The sequence below is a fragment of the Lissotriton vulgaris genome, chromosome 12 (assembly GCF_964263255.1).
Source record: "Lissotriton vulgaris chromosome 12, aLisVul1.2, whole genome shotgun sequence".
Lineage (NCBI taxonomy): Eukaryota > Metazoa > Chordata > Amphibia > Caudata > Salamandridae > Lissotriton > Lissotriton vulgaris.
In genome coordinates this window covers 503,709,023-503,729,510 of record NC_141700.1, presented here as the reverse complement: position 1 = coordinate 503,729,510, position 20,488 = coordinate 503,709,023, and the positions used below count along the sequence as shown (strand labels likewise).

The following is a 20,488-nucleotide window of genomic DNA, read 5'->3' as shown; positions in this document are numbered from 1 at the left end:
TGAAGAAGCCATTTCCAAATTTTTTGAGATTCTTGAGACGACAGAGAGCGTGTTCCCCCTTGTTTGTTCAGATAGTGCATTGTGGTGGTGTTGTCTGTTCTCACAAGCACTGGGAAATCTCTGATCCTGGGCAGGAACGCTTTTAATGCCATGTAAACTGCCCTTAACTCGAGGAGGTTTATGTGCAGTTGCTTCTCTGCCAGGGACCACTGCCCGTTGATTTGAAGGTCCTGAAGGAACGCCCCCCAACCTTCCAAGGACGCATCTGTAGTTATCACATGTGGCGATATTGGAAGTATGAACGAAAGGCCACGCTTTAGATTTTGTGGATGAAGCCACCAGCTCAGAGCCTGGGTCATGGTAGGAGTTATTCGGATGACGTCGTCGAAGGATCCCCTGCATTGAATCCACTGAGCTGATAGCGCCTCCTGAAGTGGACGCATACGAAGGCGGCAGTGTGGGACTAACAGGAAGGATGCTCGAGGACATCATCCCTAACAAGGACTTGTACAGGCGCACGGTGATGGACTTTATGGATTGAATCCGGGCGGCCAAGGTCCGTAGTTTCACTTGACGTTCCTGTGAAGGGAAAGCCTTTCTCTGAGCAGTATCTAGGACAGCTCCGAGAAAAGTGAGACACTGGGACGGCTGAAGGACAGATTTTTCCTCGTTGAGAGCAAGGCCCAGACCATTGAAGAGCTGAAGACAGGCGTTGGAGGACTTGGTCACGCCTCCGCGAGTAGGTGCCTTGACGAGCCAGTCGTCTAAGTACGGGAAGACCTGGTGATGTTGGCGGAGGTATGCTGCTACTGGAGATAGACATTTGGTAAAAATACGTCGCGCCGACTTTAGGCCGAAAGGCAATACTCGGAACTGATAGTGCTTGCCCGCCACCTCGAACCTGAGAAATTGTTTGTGGTTCCTGTGGATTGGTATATGAAAATATGCGTCTTGAAGGTCTGAAGACATCATAAAGTCATTCGCATTGAGGAGTTGCAGCACCTCCTGGATGGACACCATACGGAATGACTGTTTTTTGAGGTATTGGTTGAGGTTTCTCAAGTCCAATATAGGTCTCCATTTTTTCTCCTTCTTTCGAATTAGGAAAATTTGGGAGTAGAATCCCTTGCCTTTCTGATTCCGGGGGACTTTTTCTATCGCTCCTTTTTTTAGCATTAGGGAGAGTTCCAATTGCAGCAGTTGCAGATTTTTGTGCCGCATTGAGATTGGCGGCTTTTGAGGAGGAGTTTCCACAAACTCTAGAGAGTGTCCGAATTGAACAAGTTGGAGGACCCACCGATCCGTTGTAATGTGTTGCCAATTGTGAAGGAAGGATGAAATTCTCCCGCCAACTTTGCAAGGTGGAGAGAAACTGGAGACCTGTGGCAGAGAGAAGTCATTGCCTTCTGCCTGCGTCCTTCTTCCCTCCTCGTCCGCCAAAGGAAGACTTGTAGGACGACTGGTTTTGCTGCTGTTTTTGCTGGTACTGGGGTTTGTATTGTTGGCTTGAACCATACGTGGATTTGTACCCCTGATAGGTGTCTCTAGAGGACTGACCTCTTCCTCTGGAGCCCCGAAAGGAAGGATTCTTGTATTGGAGAGTACCTAGAGCTCTTGCAGTATCAGTATCTTTCTTGATACCCTGTAGCATCTCATCTAAATGTTGTCCAAAAAGAAGCTGACCATCACACGGCATGTCCAATACCTTGGCTGAATTTCAGGCCGGAAAGATGTTGCCTTAAGCCAACCTTGGCACCTCAGGACTGCAGCTCCTGCCAGCTGCCGGAACCCTGTGGATGCGATATCCATCGCCACATCAATCATCTCCGAAGTGGAACGCTCGCCTTCAAGGAGAATCTTCTTCGCCTCTTCTTTCTGCTCCTCTTGAAGCAAATCCAAGTATGGAGCGATATCCGTCCACATTTGACGGTTGTACCGTCCCAACAGTGCTAAAGAGTTTGCTGCACGCACCGTTAAAGCTGACATGGACGAAAACCTCTTCCCTATGTTGTCCAGCTTTCGGCCTTCCTTATCTGGCGGCGCAGCCAATGCAGTCGAAGGATTTTTTGACCTGCGTTGCGCTGCCTGGGTCATCATAGAGTCCGGCTTTGGATGGCCAATAAGGCAAGCTGGGGCTGTGTCAGGAGCTTTATATTTTTTATCCAGTCTGGGCAGTACTGGAGCCAGAGATGAAGGGTTTTGCATTATTTTCTCCCCTTGTTCCCAGATGTAATCAATGATGGGAATGGACCGTACTGCCTTTTGGAATGGCTCTTTAAAATCATAAAGGAAGCAATCCTGTGGTGTTGCTGTTACTTTGAGTTTGAAGCGCAACGCCGCTCTCTCTAGGATGTTGTGGAATCCCCCAAAGTCGTCCGGGGGTGAATCCGCTTGTGCCTGAACAGGGGATGCTGGACCAGGGATCACATACTCATCCCATTCGTATTGTGTGTCCTGGAGCTCCCCTTCCTCACGTTGTTGCTCCTCTTCTTCGTCTTCCTCATCAGAGGATGGGAGAGGAGGCGAAAGGAGTAGGCCGAGGCCTAGGTGGTGGTGTCACAACTGGCGGTGTCACCACTGGCAAAGGCGGAGCAGTGGACGGGAACCTCTGTTTGTAGTCCGCAATCAGAAACTGCAGGTCTGTCACTATAGAAGCTGGGAGACACACCATAGGCTGTTGAGGAGGTGGTGGAGGTTGGAATTCCTCTTGATACTCCAAATCATCCTGCCCTTGGTCCTCATAATCTGAGCTTTCGTGAAGTTTTACGTGTAGTTCAGATGGGCTTGTCGCTTGTTGGAACATAGAGCCCTCATCCGAGTCCTCATTATCCAGAAGATGAGCAGGGGGCAATGGTTGGACCCTGCTGGGAGAGGTCAACTCCGGTGTAAGAGTACGCGTAGTCACCCTGTAGTGCGTATAGGTACACTTCAATGGAGGCGATCCTACAGTCGTCGAACCCGTCGATGGAGTGGTCGTCGACGGTGGAACGTTGACAAGTAACTCAGACTCCGTCGTCGACGGTGTCTTCTTCGATGACGATGTCGTCGACGGCAGCGTCGTCGACGATGATTGCTTCGTGGACGGCTTCGTCGACAGTAGGGTCGCTGTCGACGGGCCCGTCGACTGTCTCGTCAATGCTGGTGTCGTCGACGATAGGCCCTTCATCGCCGATGACGATTTCGTCGGCGATGATGAGGCTTTCGTCGACGTCGATTATTTTGCGGACGACGACGGTTTAGACTTCGTCGATGATGAGGTACTCGTCGACGGTGGCGCCGTCGACGACTTAAACCTTCACAGCAATAGCCTTAGAACGAACCTCTTTAGACTTGGGCGTCTTCTTTTGAGGTGGCTGCACAGATGGTCCTGGGGATGACGTTCTAGGCCTTTTGGGAGAAGAGTGTATACTCCTAATGGAACACTCACCTGAAGAGACTGGTTGATCCTTGTCCTTGAGTCTCTGAAGCCATATCAGCAGTCGGCCCTCTCTATCCTTGAGAGTTTTGGCTGAAAAAGTACGGCAGACTTTACAATCCTTTGCTGAATGGTCAGGGTATAGACAGTAAAGGCAGTCCTCATGCCTGTCATCCACATGAAGCCTCTTTTTGTGACAAGAGGCACAAGGTCTGAAAAGACCCTTTTTTGGAGCATCAGCCATGACTAAACAGAAGATCCCTCACAGAATGATAATTCTGAGACACATATGTGGAAATAAATCCAGAATACAAAGAAAACTGAGCAGAGCTCAGAGGAGACTCCCTTAGCAAGACGTGCGGTAGAAAATCTGAGGGACTAGGGCTCCTTCCAGGAAGGTTCTAGAGGGTGGTGATATCCGATTGGCTCTTGGCCAAAGTTTGGTCCTTTTTACAAAAGGACATGGATATGTTACTAATGAGAGGCCTCTGGCCTATTGCTAGGTATATGTCTTTATGACATTACTTTTTTTATATACCGGGGACTCCCACCCCGACGACGGGGAATGATTCAGGCATGTGAATCTGTGAAAGATACCCATAATACTGGATAACTCGTACATCTGATAGAGACTACTAGCAGTGGATTCCTTAATGTACAATAGATACCCTAGCCATACCCAGAAGGGGGGAGGAGGGCCTACGAGAGAGCCTCCCAGGAGAAAGAAACACAAGGCCCCAGCAGGGGATGTGTGAGGGGGACAAGAAGCGCGGCCCAGCCCCATCAAGCAGAAGGAAGCAAGGACGAGGCGAAGGGTGGCCAGGATACCCCAAGCCCAACCAAGGTACCAGGGATATCCGCCAGAAAACCCTGGAGGGACAGACAACAGCAGAGGAGTACAGAGGAAGAAAGGAAGCACCCCAAACTCCAAGGAGAAGAGGTAGAAATGGAGGCAAAGCCTACCACAGGAGAACACACAGTGAAGGGAATAGCTGAACCGGCCGCAGCCTTGAGTCAGCGGACAACGCAGGAACGGCTCCACAGCCAAGAAGGCAGGTGTGAGAAGAAAGACGTAGTCACACAAGTAGAACAAGAGGGAGCAAAAGAGCAAACGCCAAGGCCTCAGGCTGTGGCCCAGAAAGAGCAGGCATGCGCAGCTGGCAGGTAGCATGAAGCCGGGCGCCCAAACCAAGCCGAGCGCAAGACGAAGGCAAAGGCCAGAGAACTCCAGAATAATCCCTAAAGGGAGACTGTTCCAACAAAAAAAACCACGAAAAGAAGTGGGACCAGCCAGAAGAAAGGAGAAGTACGGAGGACAGACAAAGCCGTCCACCAGAACACGGGAACAAATTTGGAAATCCAATCCCCCCTGGAACACCGGACAGAGGACCAGGCCGAAACGCGGGACAAAAAGGACGGAAACCCACAGTGCAACACCGCAGACGGCATGCCAAAGCGGGTCCAGCGATGCAGCGGATATTGTAAAGGACAGAACCTGGAGCAGCGCAAGCTACGTCCAGACAAGAGCAAAGACACCGCACCAGCAGTATACAGTAACGCCAGAAAAGCAGAGGAATCCGCAAGGGGGAGTCCACACCCTCCCAGCGTAAGATAGAGCTATACAATAGCTACCAGTACCCCACTTAGGGTAAGACATGTCCCAAAGAAAACATGGGAACCACTCTTAGGTAAAAATCCTGCATCAGAGAACAAGAACATAAGGACCTGCAGTTAGAACCACAGACAGCTTATCAGTCAGCCAAAAAAACACACTTGCCAAATGGCTGAACCAGCAGCCAACAGAAGAGAAGGGCCAACTAAGGGACCCCAAAGGCACATCAAACCACACAAAACATATAAACGGACCACTCAAAACACCTGAGTCCAGAAGCACCTCCCATCAAGCCCCGGAGGAACAACAAGCCAGTCTATGGAGGGGGAGGAGGACGGAGCCCCGCAAGGAGATGCTGAATGGCGGAGTCCGCATGAGTGTTAAACAGAAGGACCCCATCAGGTCAACCAGACCCTCCCTAATATTTTGAGGAAAAACTGCATCCCGCAGCCAAGCATGGCGACAGAGATCCACAGAAGTGGACATAGCATGGCCAAGAGCATCGGCCACATCCAAGGCCACACGGAGAATAAACGCGGCCAGTTCCCGACCGTCCAAAACATGGTTCCGTAGATCAGCGAGGGCACCTTCATGGGAAACCTGAGAAAGAAGGGACTCCACAGAATCCTACAGGCTGGAGGTAGCCCTGGTCAATAGACAAAGAGTGTTGAGCGCCCGCAAGGCAACACTGGATGAAGTGAAGATGTTAGGACCCCATGAATCCAACCACCGGGCCTCCAGTGACGGAGGAAACAACACCATAGGAAAGGACGGAAAAGCTGTCCCTAGAAGAGTGACCCGAGTAGAAGGGTGGAAGGAAAGGCAGACTGGGTCGTGCAGAGCAGGACGATGGCGATGCAGGAGCGGCTGAGGCACCGGATCACCCGTGGCAGGACACCCCCAAGCCTCCAGAAGAGAATTGAGGTGCAACGCTTCAAAAGGAAGGAACAGCTCCCGTCCACCAGAGCCCTGTTGGAGAACCTCCAAGAAATTATCTGTATGGAAAGTGGTGACAAGCTCGCCAATCCGCAAAATGCCAGTGGCCGGGGAAATAGCCCGAACGAAGGCAACACTGGCCTCCGTAGGGCGCCGCGGGGGAGAAAGCAATTCCTCCGTGGTCGACGGCTGCAAACTGATCCATCCGTCCCCAAGTACAGCTATAGGGGGGAGCAGCCAGCCCCGGAGTGGAGGGGGATCCACAGACGAGTGGGGGACCGGAGGGTCCCCCGGGGAGGGTGGAGTAGCCGGTGGAAGTTCCAACCACGGAAAGAAGGGCCTGTGGTCTTAGGCCGCGTGGACGGCGAGGAGCCCTCCCTGGAAGATGCCGGTGAAAAGGCAACAATGCGGCGCCCTGTCTCCGGAGAGAAAGAAACCAGCAGATGACAAACCTCTGGAGAGGAGGGAACCTCCTCAGTAGACAAATCACGGACCATACGCCGGCACGGCGCCGTGTAATACGCCACAGGCGCCGGCTCGACGCCGACCGGTGCCGGAGTGGGCATACGTGGCACCGAGGCGACCTCCCCCACCACGTGCTCCCTAGGAAAATGGGGTGGGTTCGGAGCTGATGCGGCTAAGGAACGGAGCAGAAATGGTGCTGGCACGACCTCACTCTGGGGAGCCGTCCGCAGAGAGGATCGAGAGGGACTCTGGAAAGCACCCCCGGCCTCCACCCATGGCACTGCCAGGGCCGAGGGGGAAAGCCTCCAGCGCCAAAACGATGCTGGCACAGTCTCTGGAGAGGGAGCCTCCTGCTCCGAGGTGGACTCAGGGACAAGCCCTGAGTCCCGGCGACCTCCTGCGACGCCACAGGGAGCCCCGTAGGGATGTGCGGCGAGGAAGAGACGCCATGGGTCGAAGAGCGGAGCCCCGAAGGACTACCCCTCGACGACGCCACCCTCCTAAAACCCGAAGCCGAAAATGCCGGGGCCGAAGCCACCGGCGACTCCGCGGATGGCCCGAGCGAGGCAAAGGATCTGCGGACCTCCCAGAAGGTGGAGGAGGGGCCAAAGAAGCCTGCAGAGCCACATCATAGGCTGTCATTTGGGCCCTAGTCGCCCAACGCCGGGAAACAGTGGATAGGGTGGCAACTGGCGGTGGCGCACGTCCTGAGGGGAGCCCGCGCCCTCCGCCGAACGAGGACAAGACCTCTGACACAAACTACAGGACCTACCAGCTGGCGAGGGACGCCCTTGGGGCCATGGCGCGGGCGATGCCGTAAACTGAATCAGCGGTTCCTGGCCTCCGAGGAAGGGGACAGACGCTGGGACTACACCGACCTGGACTAGAGGGCCGACAGCAATTTCATCCGGCACTCCCGCCGAGACTTCAGTTTAAGGTGCTGACAAGCTTCGCAGTCCGTAGAGTCATGGTGCTCGCCCAAACACCACATACATATTGGGTGATGGTCCGTCGCCGACATCTGAGTTGCACAATCCGTACACGACTTGAAGCCCGAAGGCATTCGCACACTGTTCCACGAACCAAAACGTGAAAAGGAGGCCTGAAAACAGGTCAGGACACAATCCGGATCTGCGTTGCACGCGGAAAAGAGAAAAACTGACGTTGGCACGCCGGGGTGGGGCTTATGTGACCTTGCTGACATCACGCAGAGATGCTATGGCAAAGAAAATTTTCCGGATCCAGTATTATGCCTGGGGATAATTCTACGTTAAGGAATCTGCGGCTAGTAGTCTATCAGATAAGGAGATCACTCTGGTTCGCACTCACCGTACTGGGTGACCGACTGCCACACAGGGACAACCTCAAGACATATTTACTTGCCTCCATTACTACCAGCAGAAGGAAATTATCATGGCAGCCACCGAGTACTGAACATCAGCGAATTTGAGGGCCTCCAGCTATGGCTCTACCAATATCTTTCCCCGATAACACCGGAGAGCCCTCAAGCCCCTCACGGATCTACTATAGGCCCAGAACATTTGATACAAATAGTGACATCCCTTTCATCTCCAATTTGTGTAGCAAAAGGCGGTTCGAGTGGTAAACACTCTTGAGGATGCCCAAGCGCTCTCTGATATGCCGCCCCTACAGTCTGCTGCTCGTGCGCCATCCCCACAGCGGGACTCCTTGTACATAGACCCGACACACAGCGCAGCAAACGGCTGAAGACGAAAATGCTGAGCAAGCCGTTCGAAGCGAATAGCCGGGAGGCTCGCACCAGACTTCTTCAGCAGCTCCAGCGGGAAGTTGACCATGTGGGCTCAGATGGTGAACGCTGATAGGCCCCAGTCCTTTTGTTCTTTCACTAGAGCCCGCAACTCCTACCCGGTCTTGCTGGTGGCCACGGACACTGTTTTTACAACTCCTGTCACAGATCCAATACTTCTCCTGCGGAGCTTTTTTGTGCTGATACCGAATACCTGTTGGTCTTGGTATTACATGGACCCTAACTAATGCTCTACGGTTGTCCCCAGGTGGTAGACTTGTTTGATCTACTGTTCCACTTCTTTCCTCATATCTTTCTACCTTTTTCTGATCTTCTTTTCCCACTCTTAGTATGGATAACCCTGCATGTTCCCCATAGGAGGCCCGGCACACCTTTCTGCTGGTGGTGTAACAAAACATATCCCCTTTAATATATTTGCATGGTACTGTCCATACTTAGTCTCAATGTTCTGGGCTTTAATGCACCTGCTAAACGCTTAGCACTCCTCTCCTTCCTCAAAGACACAAAAGAACAAGTTTCATACCTTCGGTAAGGCATTATCTGGTTGAGACTATCTAGCTGCAGATTCCTTACCTTTGAATTCCCCAGGCATCAGGCTGGATCCGGAAACTTTTGACAGATGCTTGAACTAGGACACCCTGTGCCAAGGCCGTAGTCGCAGCCTTTCCCCTGGTAAAAGGGTCCCTTAATCCCTCAGGGGGCTGCTTCTTCGCCAAGGAATAACAGATTTTAATGCAGAGAACAACCCAGCGAGAGATGGTTCTTTTCTGCACTGCCTTTCCCTTCTTTGCTCACACATACCCCACAAAGAGTTGGTCATCGATGAAGAACTCTTTTGTGTGGTCAAGGTAGAACGACAACGCTCTTTTTGGGTCCAGTCGGTGGAGACGCTCCTCTTCCTTAGAGGGATGTGGGGGAGCAAAGAAGGTTGGCAAAGTAATGGACTGACCCAGATGGAATGGGGTCACAACCTTTGGTAAGAATGTTGCCCTGGTGCAAAGCACCACCTTGTCCAGAAAGGACATAAGATAAGGAGGCGAAGTGGATAACGCCTGCAATTAACTTATCCTCCAGGCCGATGTAATCGCCACTAAAAAGGCTGTTTTGATGGACAACAGCTGGAGGGGACAATTGTGTAAAGGCTAGAAAGGAGCGCACATCAAGTAAGTGAGGAACAAATTAAGGCCCCATTGCGGCATATCAATGGGCGTGGGTGGAAATAAATGACTCATCCCTTTTAGAAAACAATTTACAATAGGAGATTTAAAGAGAGAGGGCTGGTCTGGCAGCAGCAAAAAAGCAGACAGATCAGAAAGGTAACCCTTGAGAGTTCCCAAGGCAGAGCCCTGCTGAGAAAGGGTTAGAATGAATAAAAGGACAGTAGAAAAAGGAGCAGAAAGAGGGTAAATAGACCTTTCTGTACAGAATAATACAAATTTCTGCCAACGGTAGGCATATACCAATTTAGTGGAGGGCCGCATGGCCGCCAGAATAACGTTACAGACTTCGGGAGGAAGGTCAAAGGCCATCAACTGCCACCGCTCAATTTCCACGCATGGAGACACAGAGTTGACAGGTTTGGGTGGAGAACCCTCCCCTGCTGCTGCGACAGAAGATCCTCCCGAAGGGGCAGCCTAATCGGAGGATTGACACTCATGCTCAGAAGCTCTTGATACAGACTCTCCTTGCCCAGTCTGGCGCCTCAAGGATTACTTGGGTTCCGGTCGCTCCTAATCTTCTTCAGAACCCTGGTCGGGGGTGTTATGGGCGGAAAGGTGTACAACAGGCCTGAGCTCCACTCGCGACGAAACGCGTCGCCGAGCAATTGCCGTCTTGGAAACTCCAGTGAACAGTACTGCCGACATTGCGCGTTCTCTTCGGAGGCGAACAAATCTAACCAAGGTTCTCCTCACTGTTGAAAGAGACCTTGCGCCACCTCTGAGTGGAGATGCAATTTGTTATCCTGAAGGTATCGACGGCTGAGATTGTCCGCCCTGGCGTTCAGAGTACCTGTCAGGTGTTGAACCACCAGGGTTATGCCCTGCTGTTCCAGCCATGTTCAGAGATGCAAAGCCTCTCAACAAAGGATCCACAACTCTACCCTGCTCAGCTTGTTGCAGTACCACATGGCAGTGGTGTTGTCCGTGAACACTGGCACTAACATCCCCTTGACAGAGGGAACAAATGCTTTCAATGCCAACCAAATCGCTCGGAGCTCCAACAGGTTTATGTGGAGCCCAGTCTCCACCGGAGACCAGTGACCCCTGTTCTCCGCCTCTCCCATGTGGCCGCCCCATCCCAGAAGTGACGAATCCGTCATGACTGTGAAATCTGGTTGGGGAAGGGAGAGAGGCCTGCCGTTGACCCAATCGTGGTTTGTTAACCACCACTGCAGATCCTTCGCAGTTCCTTCCGAGATCTGAACCCCGTCGGTGAATGCAGGAGGTCCGCCACAGTCTGAAGGTGGAAGATGACTGCCTGGGCGAGGACGCCTTCAACAGCCAGTCATCCAGGTAGGGGAAGACTGACAACCCTAACCTGAGCAGATGAGCTGCATTCACCGCCATCCCCTTGGTGAACATCCGAGAGGCACGGGTAAGACCGAAGGGGAGCACGGTAAACTGAAAGTGCTTGTGGACTACCTTGAACCGCAGGTAACGCCTGTGGCCCGGCAGGATGGGAAGGGGAAAATATGCATCCTGCAGGTCCAAAGCCACCATCCAGTCTCCTTGGTCTAGGGCAGACAAGACCTGAGCCAATGTGAGCATTTTGAATTTCTCCTTTTTGAGGAAGAGATTCACGGTCCAAAGATCTAAAATGGGTCGAAGCCCCTTGTTCTTCTTCGGAGTCAGAAAAGAGCGGGAATAACAGCCACCACCTACTTCTGAAGATGGGAACCTTTCTATAGCTCCCTTGGCCAAAAGAGCTGTAACCTCCTCTTGGAGCAACTTTAAATGATCCTCCGCCAGTCGTTCCTGAGTTGGCGGAATAGTAGGAGGAAAAGAAAGTAAAGGAAGAGAATAGCCCTCATGGACGATCTGCAAGACCCACTTCTCTGTTAAAGATTTCCAGCGGGGGAGATGATGACGGAATCTCCCACCCACTGGAGTAATGTGGTCCTGCAGAATTAGCCTAGGAGTGCTTGGAGGCTGCTGCTACTTGGGGAAGTGTGGCAGACGACTTCTGGCCTCCATTTTGAGGATAGTTTGTACAGCGTCCACGCCCACGCACAACTTGGGTAGTCTGAGCGGGATGGTGGCTAGGATAGGGCTGATGCAGCTGGAAACCCCTTCCGTTGCCACGAAAGGAAGACTGGCCGTGAGGAGTGGAGGATAGGCCCAAGAATCAGGCTGTAGCTCGAGAGTCCTTGAACGTGACCAGGGCCAAGTCTGCCTATTCCCCAAAAAAGTAGGTTCCATCAAAGGGCATGTCCATCAAATTGGCCTGGACATGCCCCGAGAAGCCAGTCATACGGAGCCAGGCATGGCGCCTCAAGGCAACGGTCGTTAAAATTGACCTGCCCTGCAAATCGGTTGTATCCAAACCACACGTATGGCGAATTTTGATGCATCTCTCCCGTTCTTGACAGCTTGGGGAGCACAGCCCGGGCATTCTCCGGGACCTGTGGCAGCACCTGTGCAACCGTCTCCCAAAGAGAGTGTAAGAAACGGCCCAACAAGCTTACGGTATTCACCGACCACAATGCCAGACTGGAGGAAGAAAACATCATCTGCCCAAATGAGTCCAGTCTCTTGGATTCCCTATCCGAAGGAGCAGAAGGGAATGCACCTTGGGAAGAAGAGGCCTGCCCCACCCAAATTTCTGGGGTGGGGTGTTGGCTGAGGAACTTTTGGTCACCCGGAGCTGGGTGATAGTGGCGTGCAATCGTCCTATTCACAGGAACCCCTGTGTTAGCCTTGGACCATGTTCTTAGAAGAACTTCCGTAAGAGCCTCATTAAAGGGCAATAGGGGTTCAGAGGTGGAAGCCCCAGGTTGAAGCACTTTGGTCAGGAGATTAGTCCTCACCTGCACCGCTTAACCACCATGGCATAGGACGCCCCCTCCTCCGTACTCACTGTAGGTGGAAAAAGCATGCCAGTGTCAGGGGAAGTATCCAGACCACTTGCTTCCCCGAGTTCCCTATACCAGTCCAGACATCCTGGTTCTCTAAAGGGTCTCCAGGACTCCTCCCATTTCTCTCCTGAGCATAGTACATCCACAAAGTGCTCAGGCGACAACACAGAACCCCTGGGTTCTGTCGACGTCTGAATCGCCCGACGCCGTTCCCGCTCCGCTCCGTATTGTCGTGGATGAGGATGGGACTTGCCCCGCCGAAGGGCACCGGTGACATCACAGGCACCGAGTTCGGATTCGACGCCGGGGGAAGTCACGTTGGCACGAATGGCGTCGAACCGGATCCCCTGAGGCCCCACCGGTGCCGTGGCCTAAGCAGACTGCGTCGAACCAGATGGGGCCCCATCCGAACCCGCGGGGCCCGAGGGGTCACCAACGGGGTTAGTCCTCTCAAATATGCAGCGCATGGCCTTGTAAAAATCTTTGAGCGGGAGTTGCTCCAGCTCCCAGAAAGGGTGGGAGGTGCGAAGACCCTAGTGCTGGTGCTCCTTACCTCTCTCGACGATGGACGCCAGTTGAGGTGAAGTCGTAGTCCGCTTGGACTTCTTCTTGTGCCTCTTCTCCGAATATCCTGATGACCTCGAATGGGAGGAAGAGTACTTAGGACTCCATGAGTGACCCCGCAACCTCCTCTTCTTCGAATGGGACCGTGACCTCCTCGGAGTCTCGCTTAACGCTGTCGAATGCCAGGCCGCGAGCAATTGCATTTCCCGCTCCCTCAATGTCTTCGGGGCCATCGCCCGAGAGTCCGAAACACTACTTAGAATCGTGGTTGTGTTCAAGACACCACAGACATACACGGCGGAGATCGGTAACAGACATCATGCGGGAACAAGGCCAGCATGGTTTAAAACCTTTCTTTCTAACGGACATCCCTCGCACATGAAACAGTACACAAAAATATAGACAAAAGTCGAGAAAAAAGCCTGCCAAAAAGTGGCAGGGGTGGCTCTCACCGGATTGGCGCGGAAAGAAAAGAACTGACGTCCGCGCGCCTGGGTGGCACCTATATAGGCACTGCGATGTCAAAACCGACACCAACAACCGCAAGCAGACCGAATGAAGCCATCCAGCGTCGCGCGCAAGGGGTATTGCTCAGAATTTTTTTCCAGATCTAGCCTGGCGAATTCAAAGGTAAGGAATCTGCAACTAGAAGTCTTTATCAGATCGTGAAATTTGTATGTTACAAGAAATCCACCTGCTCCAGGGTGATTAGCGACGGCAACGCTCCTGTTTGTTCAATCGCCAATACTTCTCATCTGGGGTGGCCAAGAGGGCTGGGGTGGCTATCCTGTTTGCAACACAATTACTGAGGCGGGTGGAGCGGGTTTCTATGAAATTCCCAGGCAGGCTTTTAGCGTTGCATGTTTTAATCCAGGGCACTAGATACACTATAGTCACAGTCTACACACCTAACGAATGTCAAGACGTTTTCCTTAGGGACTCACTGGGCCGACTGTTGACTTCCCCAGACAAGCACTTAGTGATGGGTAGAGACTTTAATATCGCAATGGATACTCATAGGGAGTGGTCTACCCTGAGGGTGGACAGGTCGGGGGACTTACATCGCAGTTTCCCGAGCTATGTTATTTTGGGTCTCCCAAACCCCCTCACTTATCCCTTACGGTCCACTAGAGGCAGAGCCATTACCCCAGCATTGGGAGGAGCTAAGTTGCTCCTTCTCTCTAAATGAGGTACAGACGCTGTACCGGCACACTTGGACTGGCTACAAAAAGTATGGGAGTGGCAGTGACTATGCACCACCTCCCGCCATTTCAACAAAATGTGGCAACCCTGCCTCAAATATTTAGCTGACTAATTTGTGAATTGTCCTGCCCCGATATTTGCGAATATTGCGCTTAACCTCCACGACTGTACCTGATGACCATTAGTTTGTCCGAGTTCACCTCCATAGACCGTAACATAAGTGCACACCTGAATGTACCCTCCTCCCTGTTTTGACCCTCTTTTATCTCTCTCTTTGCTACTTTCAAACTCTACTTGATTTCTCCTTGATACACACATGATTTTAGTACACGAGTCACCACAGGCCAATGGATGTAGGTGAGCAGTTTTGTATTTCTTATTTCTAAAAACGAATAAAACCGATCTAAATCCTAAAAAGGAAACTGCAATGCTGAATAGTATCTAACTCAACCTGGTACTTCCAATGTGTACTCCCTTCAGTATGGCCCACATTTTAATGATAATCTGGCAGTATTGGGTGGAGACTTTTATTGTGTCACTAAGCCTCAGCGTCTCGTGACTATCCGCAGACACAGTGGTAGATTAAATCAAAGTGTACAGCAAACAAACAAACCCATACTGCTAGGACTTTAAGATTTTTCTCCACCACACCACCAAAGCGAATAATCAACTTTTTCCTTGTTTCAGTGCTTCTGTCTACCCAGTGCGCCATCATAATACACTCTTCCATCGAGTCTGATCTTTGCCTCATTTTGCCAATTGAATCAGGGCTCAATTTTCATGTACAACCTCATCTTTGAACCTCTTTAACAACAGGAACACCTGTTCTTATTTTGATTTTTCTTACAATTAATGTTTTTATGTGTGAGGTATGACATGCCACATCATTGCCTTCTCTCGACAGAACTTCAGGGTGATGCAGCAATATAATTTTGAATTATGAGCTAAGACTTTAATATTCAAAAATTACCTCTCTAATCATGTTTATCAGGGTGATTATGATCATCAAGTCTACTCAACATTATGTGGTAAGGAATCACAAGTTTGGATTGCTTAAAATGCCATGACCAGGAGACCAGTGGAGGTGGAATTCCAGAAAAAAGGAAGAAACCTTAGGCCTCAATGACCCAAAAAATGAATTACAGGCAATATTATCAAATTATTCAAGGCTTTGGCAGGTTCTGTTGTTCATTATCCTTTTCAGATATTAAAATGTTTTGGGTATTTTACACTGACTTGCACATGCAGAGATCAAAACAACAGAGGCGAATAATGCCATGAAAATACTATGTTGATAGGACTGTCTACATTAAATCATAGGAGAATGTAAAATTAAATCACAGCTTGCCCTTACTAACATCAGGAGGCTATGAACGCTCTCCAAAAAAAGCAATGCTCTGGGACCACATGGTTCACATACATAATTGTATGCAACTCTTTCAGAGGTCCTGGTCCCTTTCTTTCTACAGGTTATGAAGAGATGTCAACATCTGGACGATTGCTCTTACCATTGGAAGACAGAAAGATTAGTCTATTTCTAAAGAGAGATAAGCCTCAACCAGAGAAAAAGTCTTACCAACCCCTTTTTCTCTTCAATGTGGATACCAAGATTTATGAAAAGTTGACAACAATGTTCTTGATGGACTTGGCTCCCCACAGCAACATGGCTTTGTCCAAGGAAACATGGTTCTTCACATACCAGCCTTATAAGCACCTAAGCAATCTGGCTGAGGTGAATGAATGAATACGCATTTATATAGCGTATGGCTACCCAAGGGCATCCCAGCGCATTAGTGACACCTAATCATTCTTCACTGATCATGGAAAAAGAAGGGTCTTCAGCAGTTTCCTGAAACGGAGATAATCAGGTTCAAGACAAATTGAGTCTGGGAGCTGGTTCCAAAATTTTGCGGCATGAAGTGAAAAACGTCGCCCACCCATCCGAGTCCGTTTAATCCTAGGGACTGTCAGAAGGTTTTTATGGTTGTATCTGAGAGTTCGGGAGACCTGATGTAGTTGCAGCATAGGCTGAATCAAAGCGGGTCCGTTGTCCGTGATGGACTTATGAACAGTGCACATGGCCTTAAACCAGATCCTTTGCTGCATTGGCAGCCAGTGCAACTGACAAAGTGCTGACTTAGCAGAATTCCGCTTTGGTACATTCATTAGAAGTCGAGCGGCACAATTCTGAATGATCTGTAGGGTTTTAATGGTTCCATGAGGTGCGCCCAGGTAGATCGCGTTAGCGTAATCTAGCCTCGATAGGATATGGGCTTGAACCAACAGACGTCTTGCTTCAAAAGGAAGGAGAGACAAAATCTTCCTTATCGATCTAATCAAACCGTAACAGGTGGCAGCAACTTTACGTGATTGTACTAAGAAACTAAGATTAGGGTCCAACCATACACCTAGACTCTTAATTTGTTTCTTAGGTGCCGGGGGGGGGGGGGCCAAGGCAGCTCGGCCACCAGGGATCTAAATTCATGGGGGCCATGTGACCTAGCATCATAATTTCCGCCTTAGAGTCATTAAGTTTAAGGAAAGACAAATCCATCCACTCCGATACTTTGCTCAGACAGGATGTAAGATTTTTATTGCGAGGTAACCCAGGAACAAATGTCAATTGTTCCATTAGATGTCAAAAGGAATCTGTCTGTGTCTCTTGGGCATTGTTCTGGAACGGTTTGTGGTCAATTCACTTTGGTAGTGGTTTAGTTGCATTAGTTCTGTTTTTTAAAGTAATGACTGCATGCAAACATTAGCCGCAGCAGCCTCAACTCTGAATGGTTCAGAACAGAGAGGTAAACATGCATGTCTGCTCAGTCTTCTTTACTTTATGCAAAATACATGGAACCGTAAACATTTCTTTTGTTGCTTTCAGATGAATCCCCTTGAAGGGTAAGGGTTATCTATAAAACTGTTCGCATATGCAGATAATGTTTCCCTATATGTAAAGGCAATTCTACTAAGGCCACAATTACACAAAAGATCTGGCAAATGTTAGGACACCCACTGAATTTGGACAAAACATTCTGTTGGGCAGGGCAATCGAATTTGAGAAAGGACTGAAGCAAGGCTAAGGCTGAGTCTTTAATACCCAGTTTCTCCAGCCGGTCGACCAAACGTGTATTATTCACTGTGTCAAAAGCTGCAGATCGGTACAACAGTACCATATCCTCTCTGCTACCCCTGTCTAGAACGGATCCAATTTCCTCAGGGGCCACGATAAGAGTGGTCTCCATACTGTGGCCACTTCAGCTACAGAACTGAGTTGCATCCAAATGACATTCAGTTAAAAATGACTAAAGCTGTGAATTCATAGCCCTTACCACCAGTTTGGCTGGTAAAGGAAGCCATGATATAGGTCGACAATTGTTAGTGTCAAGAGGATTTAGATTTTCTTTATAAGTGGCAAGACAGAGGCATTTTTCCAATGTTTGGGAAATTTACCTGTACAGAACATAGCATTGAAGATTTTTTGTTAAATGTTTAGCAATGATATCTGGTTCAAGCTGCATAATGATGGGTGGAAAGGATCTAACAGAGATCACGGCAATCACAGTAGGAACATAATTAGGTACGATACAGTGATACATCATCAAGGTAACTAGCATTAGGAGGCCCCTTAGTTTGATGTGTTATCCGGATACTAAAAAGGGCAAATACTGTTGGATGATTTTAAGTTGCAACTCTGTACCAGAGAAAACATCAATAGTGTGTAAAAAGTAATACTTTTTGGGTGGGGCTCCATATGTGTTCAAGTCAATGCCAAGAAGATGCGTGATTTTGTAGCCTATGTGATCCAGCAATGCTGAGATTGAGTCTTAGAGACAAACATGCTGGATTTTAAGATTCCCGAGGACCAGGAGTTTTTTAAATTTTGGTGAGGGAGCATACTTGAAGATCGTTTTTTTTCTAGATGTTAAGTGAACAGTTTTTAGATTTCAGTAATAGCAACAAATCTGAAGGTGAAGGAAATCGAGTCAACATGGTTGATTCATGTTTACAACCACAGTAAGAGCAGTGTATGGAAAAAAGAGGGTTTAGCATTACATTTGCAGAAAGAAATGTGGGCCTTAGGTTTTTGGTAATAAACAGGTTTGAGCACCATGACAAAGCTCTTTCTTGAGCAGACAATGTTCGATGACATTTCTCATTCTGAAAGCCTTGCAAAACAGAGTTTGACAAATAGTTCGGTTTCTCAAGTGCACCACACGCCATTTCATCCACATCGTTCAATATAGCAGAATGGTTTTAATGGGAGACTTACGTCTTGCAATTGTAAAAAATACATTAAAAGATAACCAGGTTAGTGATGAGCATTCAAACACAGACAACTGATCCCAGTTAGAGCTGCAAAATGGTTGCAAGAAATGTAAATTTCGACAAAACAAAAGATAATTGGAGTTAAACGTCATAATTCAATTACAGTTTTACCTTTACTTAATGATTCTCCTACATTCTTTATGTCCTCGTCTTCTTCATCATCATCATCTGTCCAACCACTTCTTTTCATTCGATGTGAACTCTCTTTCACTTTGAGTGTGCTAGCTGCAGCCAGAGTCCTTTCTTTGGTGGCACTTTTTTCACTTCGTCGAGAGGACATGGTGTCCGATTGCCAGCTTGTTTTTCTAGACACTGCATGGACAGCAGGGGAAGAGACTCGAGAACCTGCGCCAAATGCGATAATATAGTAGAGATTGTCTTACATCTTTCTTGCATCAATTGTACACCAAATAATAAATCTCATCTTTACACTCAATTTTTTATAAGACAAATAATATTAACATGTAGATTTTGGAACCAAAAATTAGTCTGCAAAGCGATTGATCTCATAGTATAAAGGAAGACCTACACCTGTTTTACCTCTCTTAATATTTTCCATCTCTTCCATAACTTATCAATAGAAGGGAAGACCATCTGGTGGGTATTGAAAAGAAAACATTTTCTCTCGATGTCCTTCTGAATGTTCAACACACATCCTAAGATGACACCTTTTTTGCATACATTATACACCCAATAACCAACATTAACTGTGGATTCGGAGACAAATAATACGCCTGCAAAGCGAGTAATCTCATAGCATCATGTAAGAAACAAAATGCCCAAGATAATGTGAAATTGGAGATTATTCCAGGAAGCATGTGAACGGAAGGAGGACTTCTTATGGGACAAGAAGAAAAAGTTAAGTACTTTTTGTAATTCTTTTTACCTAACTGCAGATTTCTGACCTTTAGAATATTTTCCAGACTGGATACGTTTTGATATCCATGCTCCCCCATGCCGGTAGGTGATGCCTGCAGCCCTGTGTTTTCCTTGTTTCATCGTGCTAGTGATGTAGCGGAGCACCATATAAGCACCAAGCCTGTGCGCCAATGTTAGTTACTAGCATGACTCTTTCAACACCCTCGGACACAGGGCACCAAAAAGTTGGTTATCCTGTCGGTAGTATCTGGTATGGTTGACATAGAAGCTAAGGGCCCACTTAGATTCAAGGCAATGAAGCAGTTCTTTCTCCTTGAAGGGATGAGGCAGTGGATTGAAAGCAAGCAAGGTGATGAGAACAGCTGTTCATGGTTTCAAAAGGAGTGCACATCAAGTCGGAGGGTACCAAATTATGGTACCACAGTTGCATGATAAATACAGTTGGCGGGGTGTTGGACATGACCCTTTTGCAGGGTCATCCCTGAACTTTTTGCCTTCCTCCTAGTCTTTTTTCTGACTTGGTATTAGTGGTTCTAGGACTCTGGGCACTTTAGCACTCTTGTCCAGTTTTAAGTGCGTGTGCACTCTGTGGTAAACATGGTAAGATTGGTCTATATCTGTTTGGCACATTTAATTTACCTATCAGTCCACAATAAAGGGGTATCTCATATACCCGGGGCAAGTAAATTAAATGCTACTGGTGGGCTTGCAGCACTGCTTGCACCACCCAACAAAGTAGCCTTTCAAACCTGTCTCAGGCCTCTGCCATTGCAGGGCCTTGCGTGCAGTGTTACTGCTGCTTTGACTATACACCTAAAGTGTGTGCCACGTCTGTGAACCCCCTTTTACTGCATGACAGTCACCCCTAAGGTAGGCCCTAGCTAGCCCTATGGGCAGAGTACATTGTAGGTAAAAGGTAGGAGATGTACCTTAAGTGTGTGACATGTCCTGGTAGTGAAAACAGCCAATTTGGTTTCTCACTGCTCTGAGGCTGCCCACTTATAGGAATTCATTGGGGATTCCCTGATGAGTGTTTCATGGTAATTCCTGATATGAGATGGGCAGCGTGGTCAAGTTTGGTATGTTTGGAATAGTAATAATAAATGCTGCGCAATTGTGTACGCAGATTTATTATCACTATTTTAGAAATGCCACTTTTAGAAGTTGGCATTTCTGTGTACTATGTATCTGCCTGTCTGATGTATATTGCATGGCTGGCTCTGG

General features: G+C 49.0%; 1 protein-coding gene across 2 annotated transcripts in view; it reads right to left on the bottom strand.

The window, feature by feature from the left end:
* The window catches only part of CENPT (centromere protein T), a 1,372,670-nt gene that overhangs the window by 246,507 nt on the left and 1,105,675 nt on the right, over positions 1-20,488 (bottom strand). For both annotated transcript variants that reach the window (XM_086945259.1, XM_086945260.1), the window contains one exon: positions 18,497-18,730. In XM_086945259.1, coding sequence (XP_086801385.1) covers positions 18,497-18,730 — 234 coding nt within the window. The remainder of the gene's footprint in view (positions 1-18,496; positions 18,731-20,488) is intronic.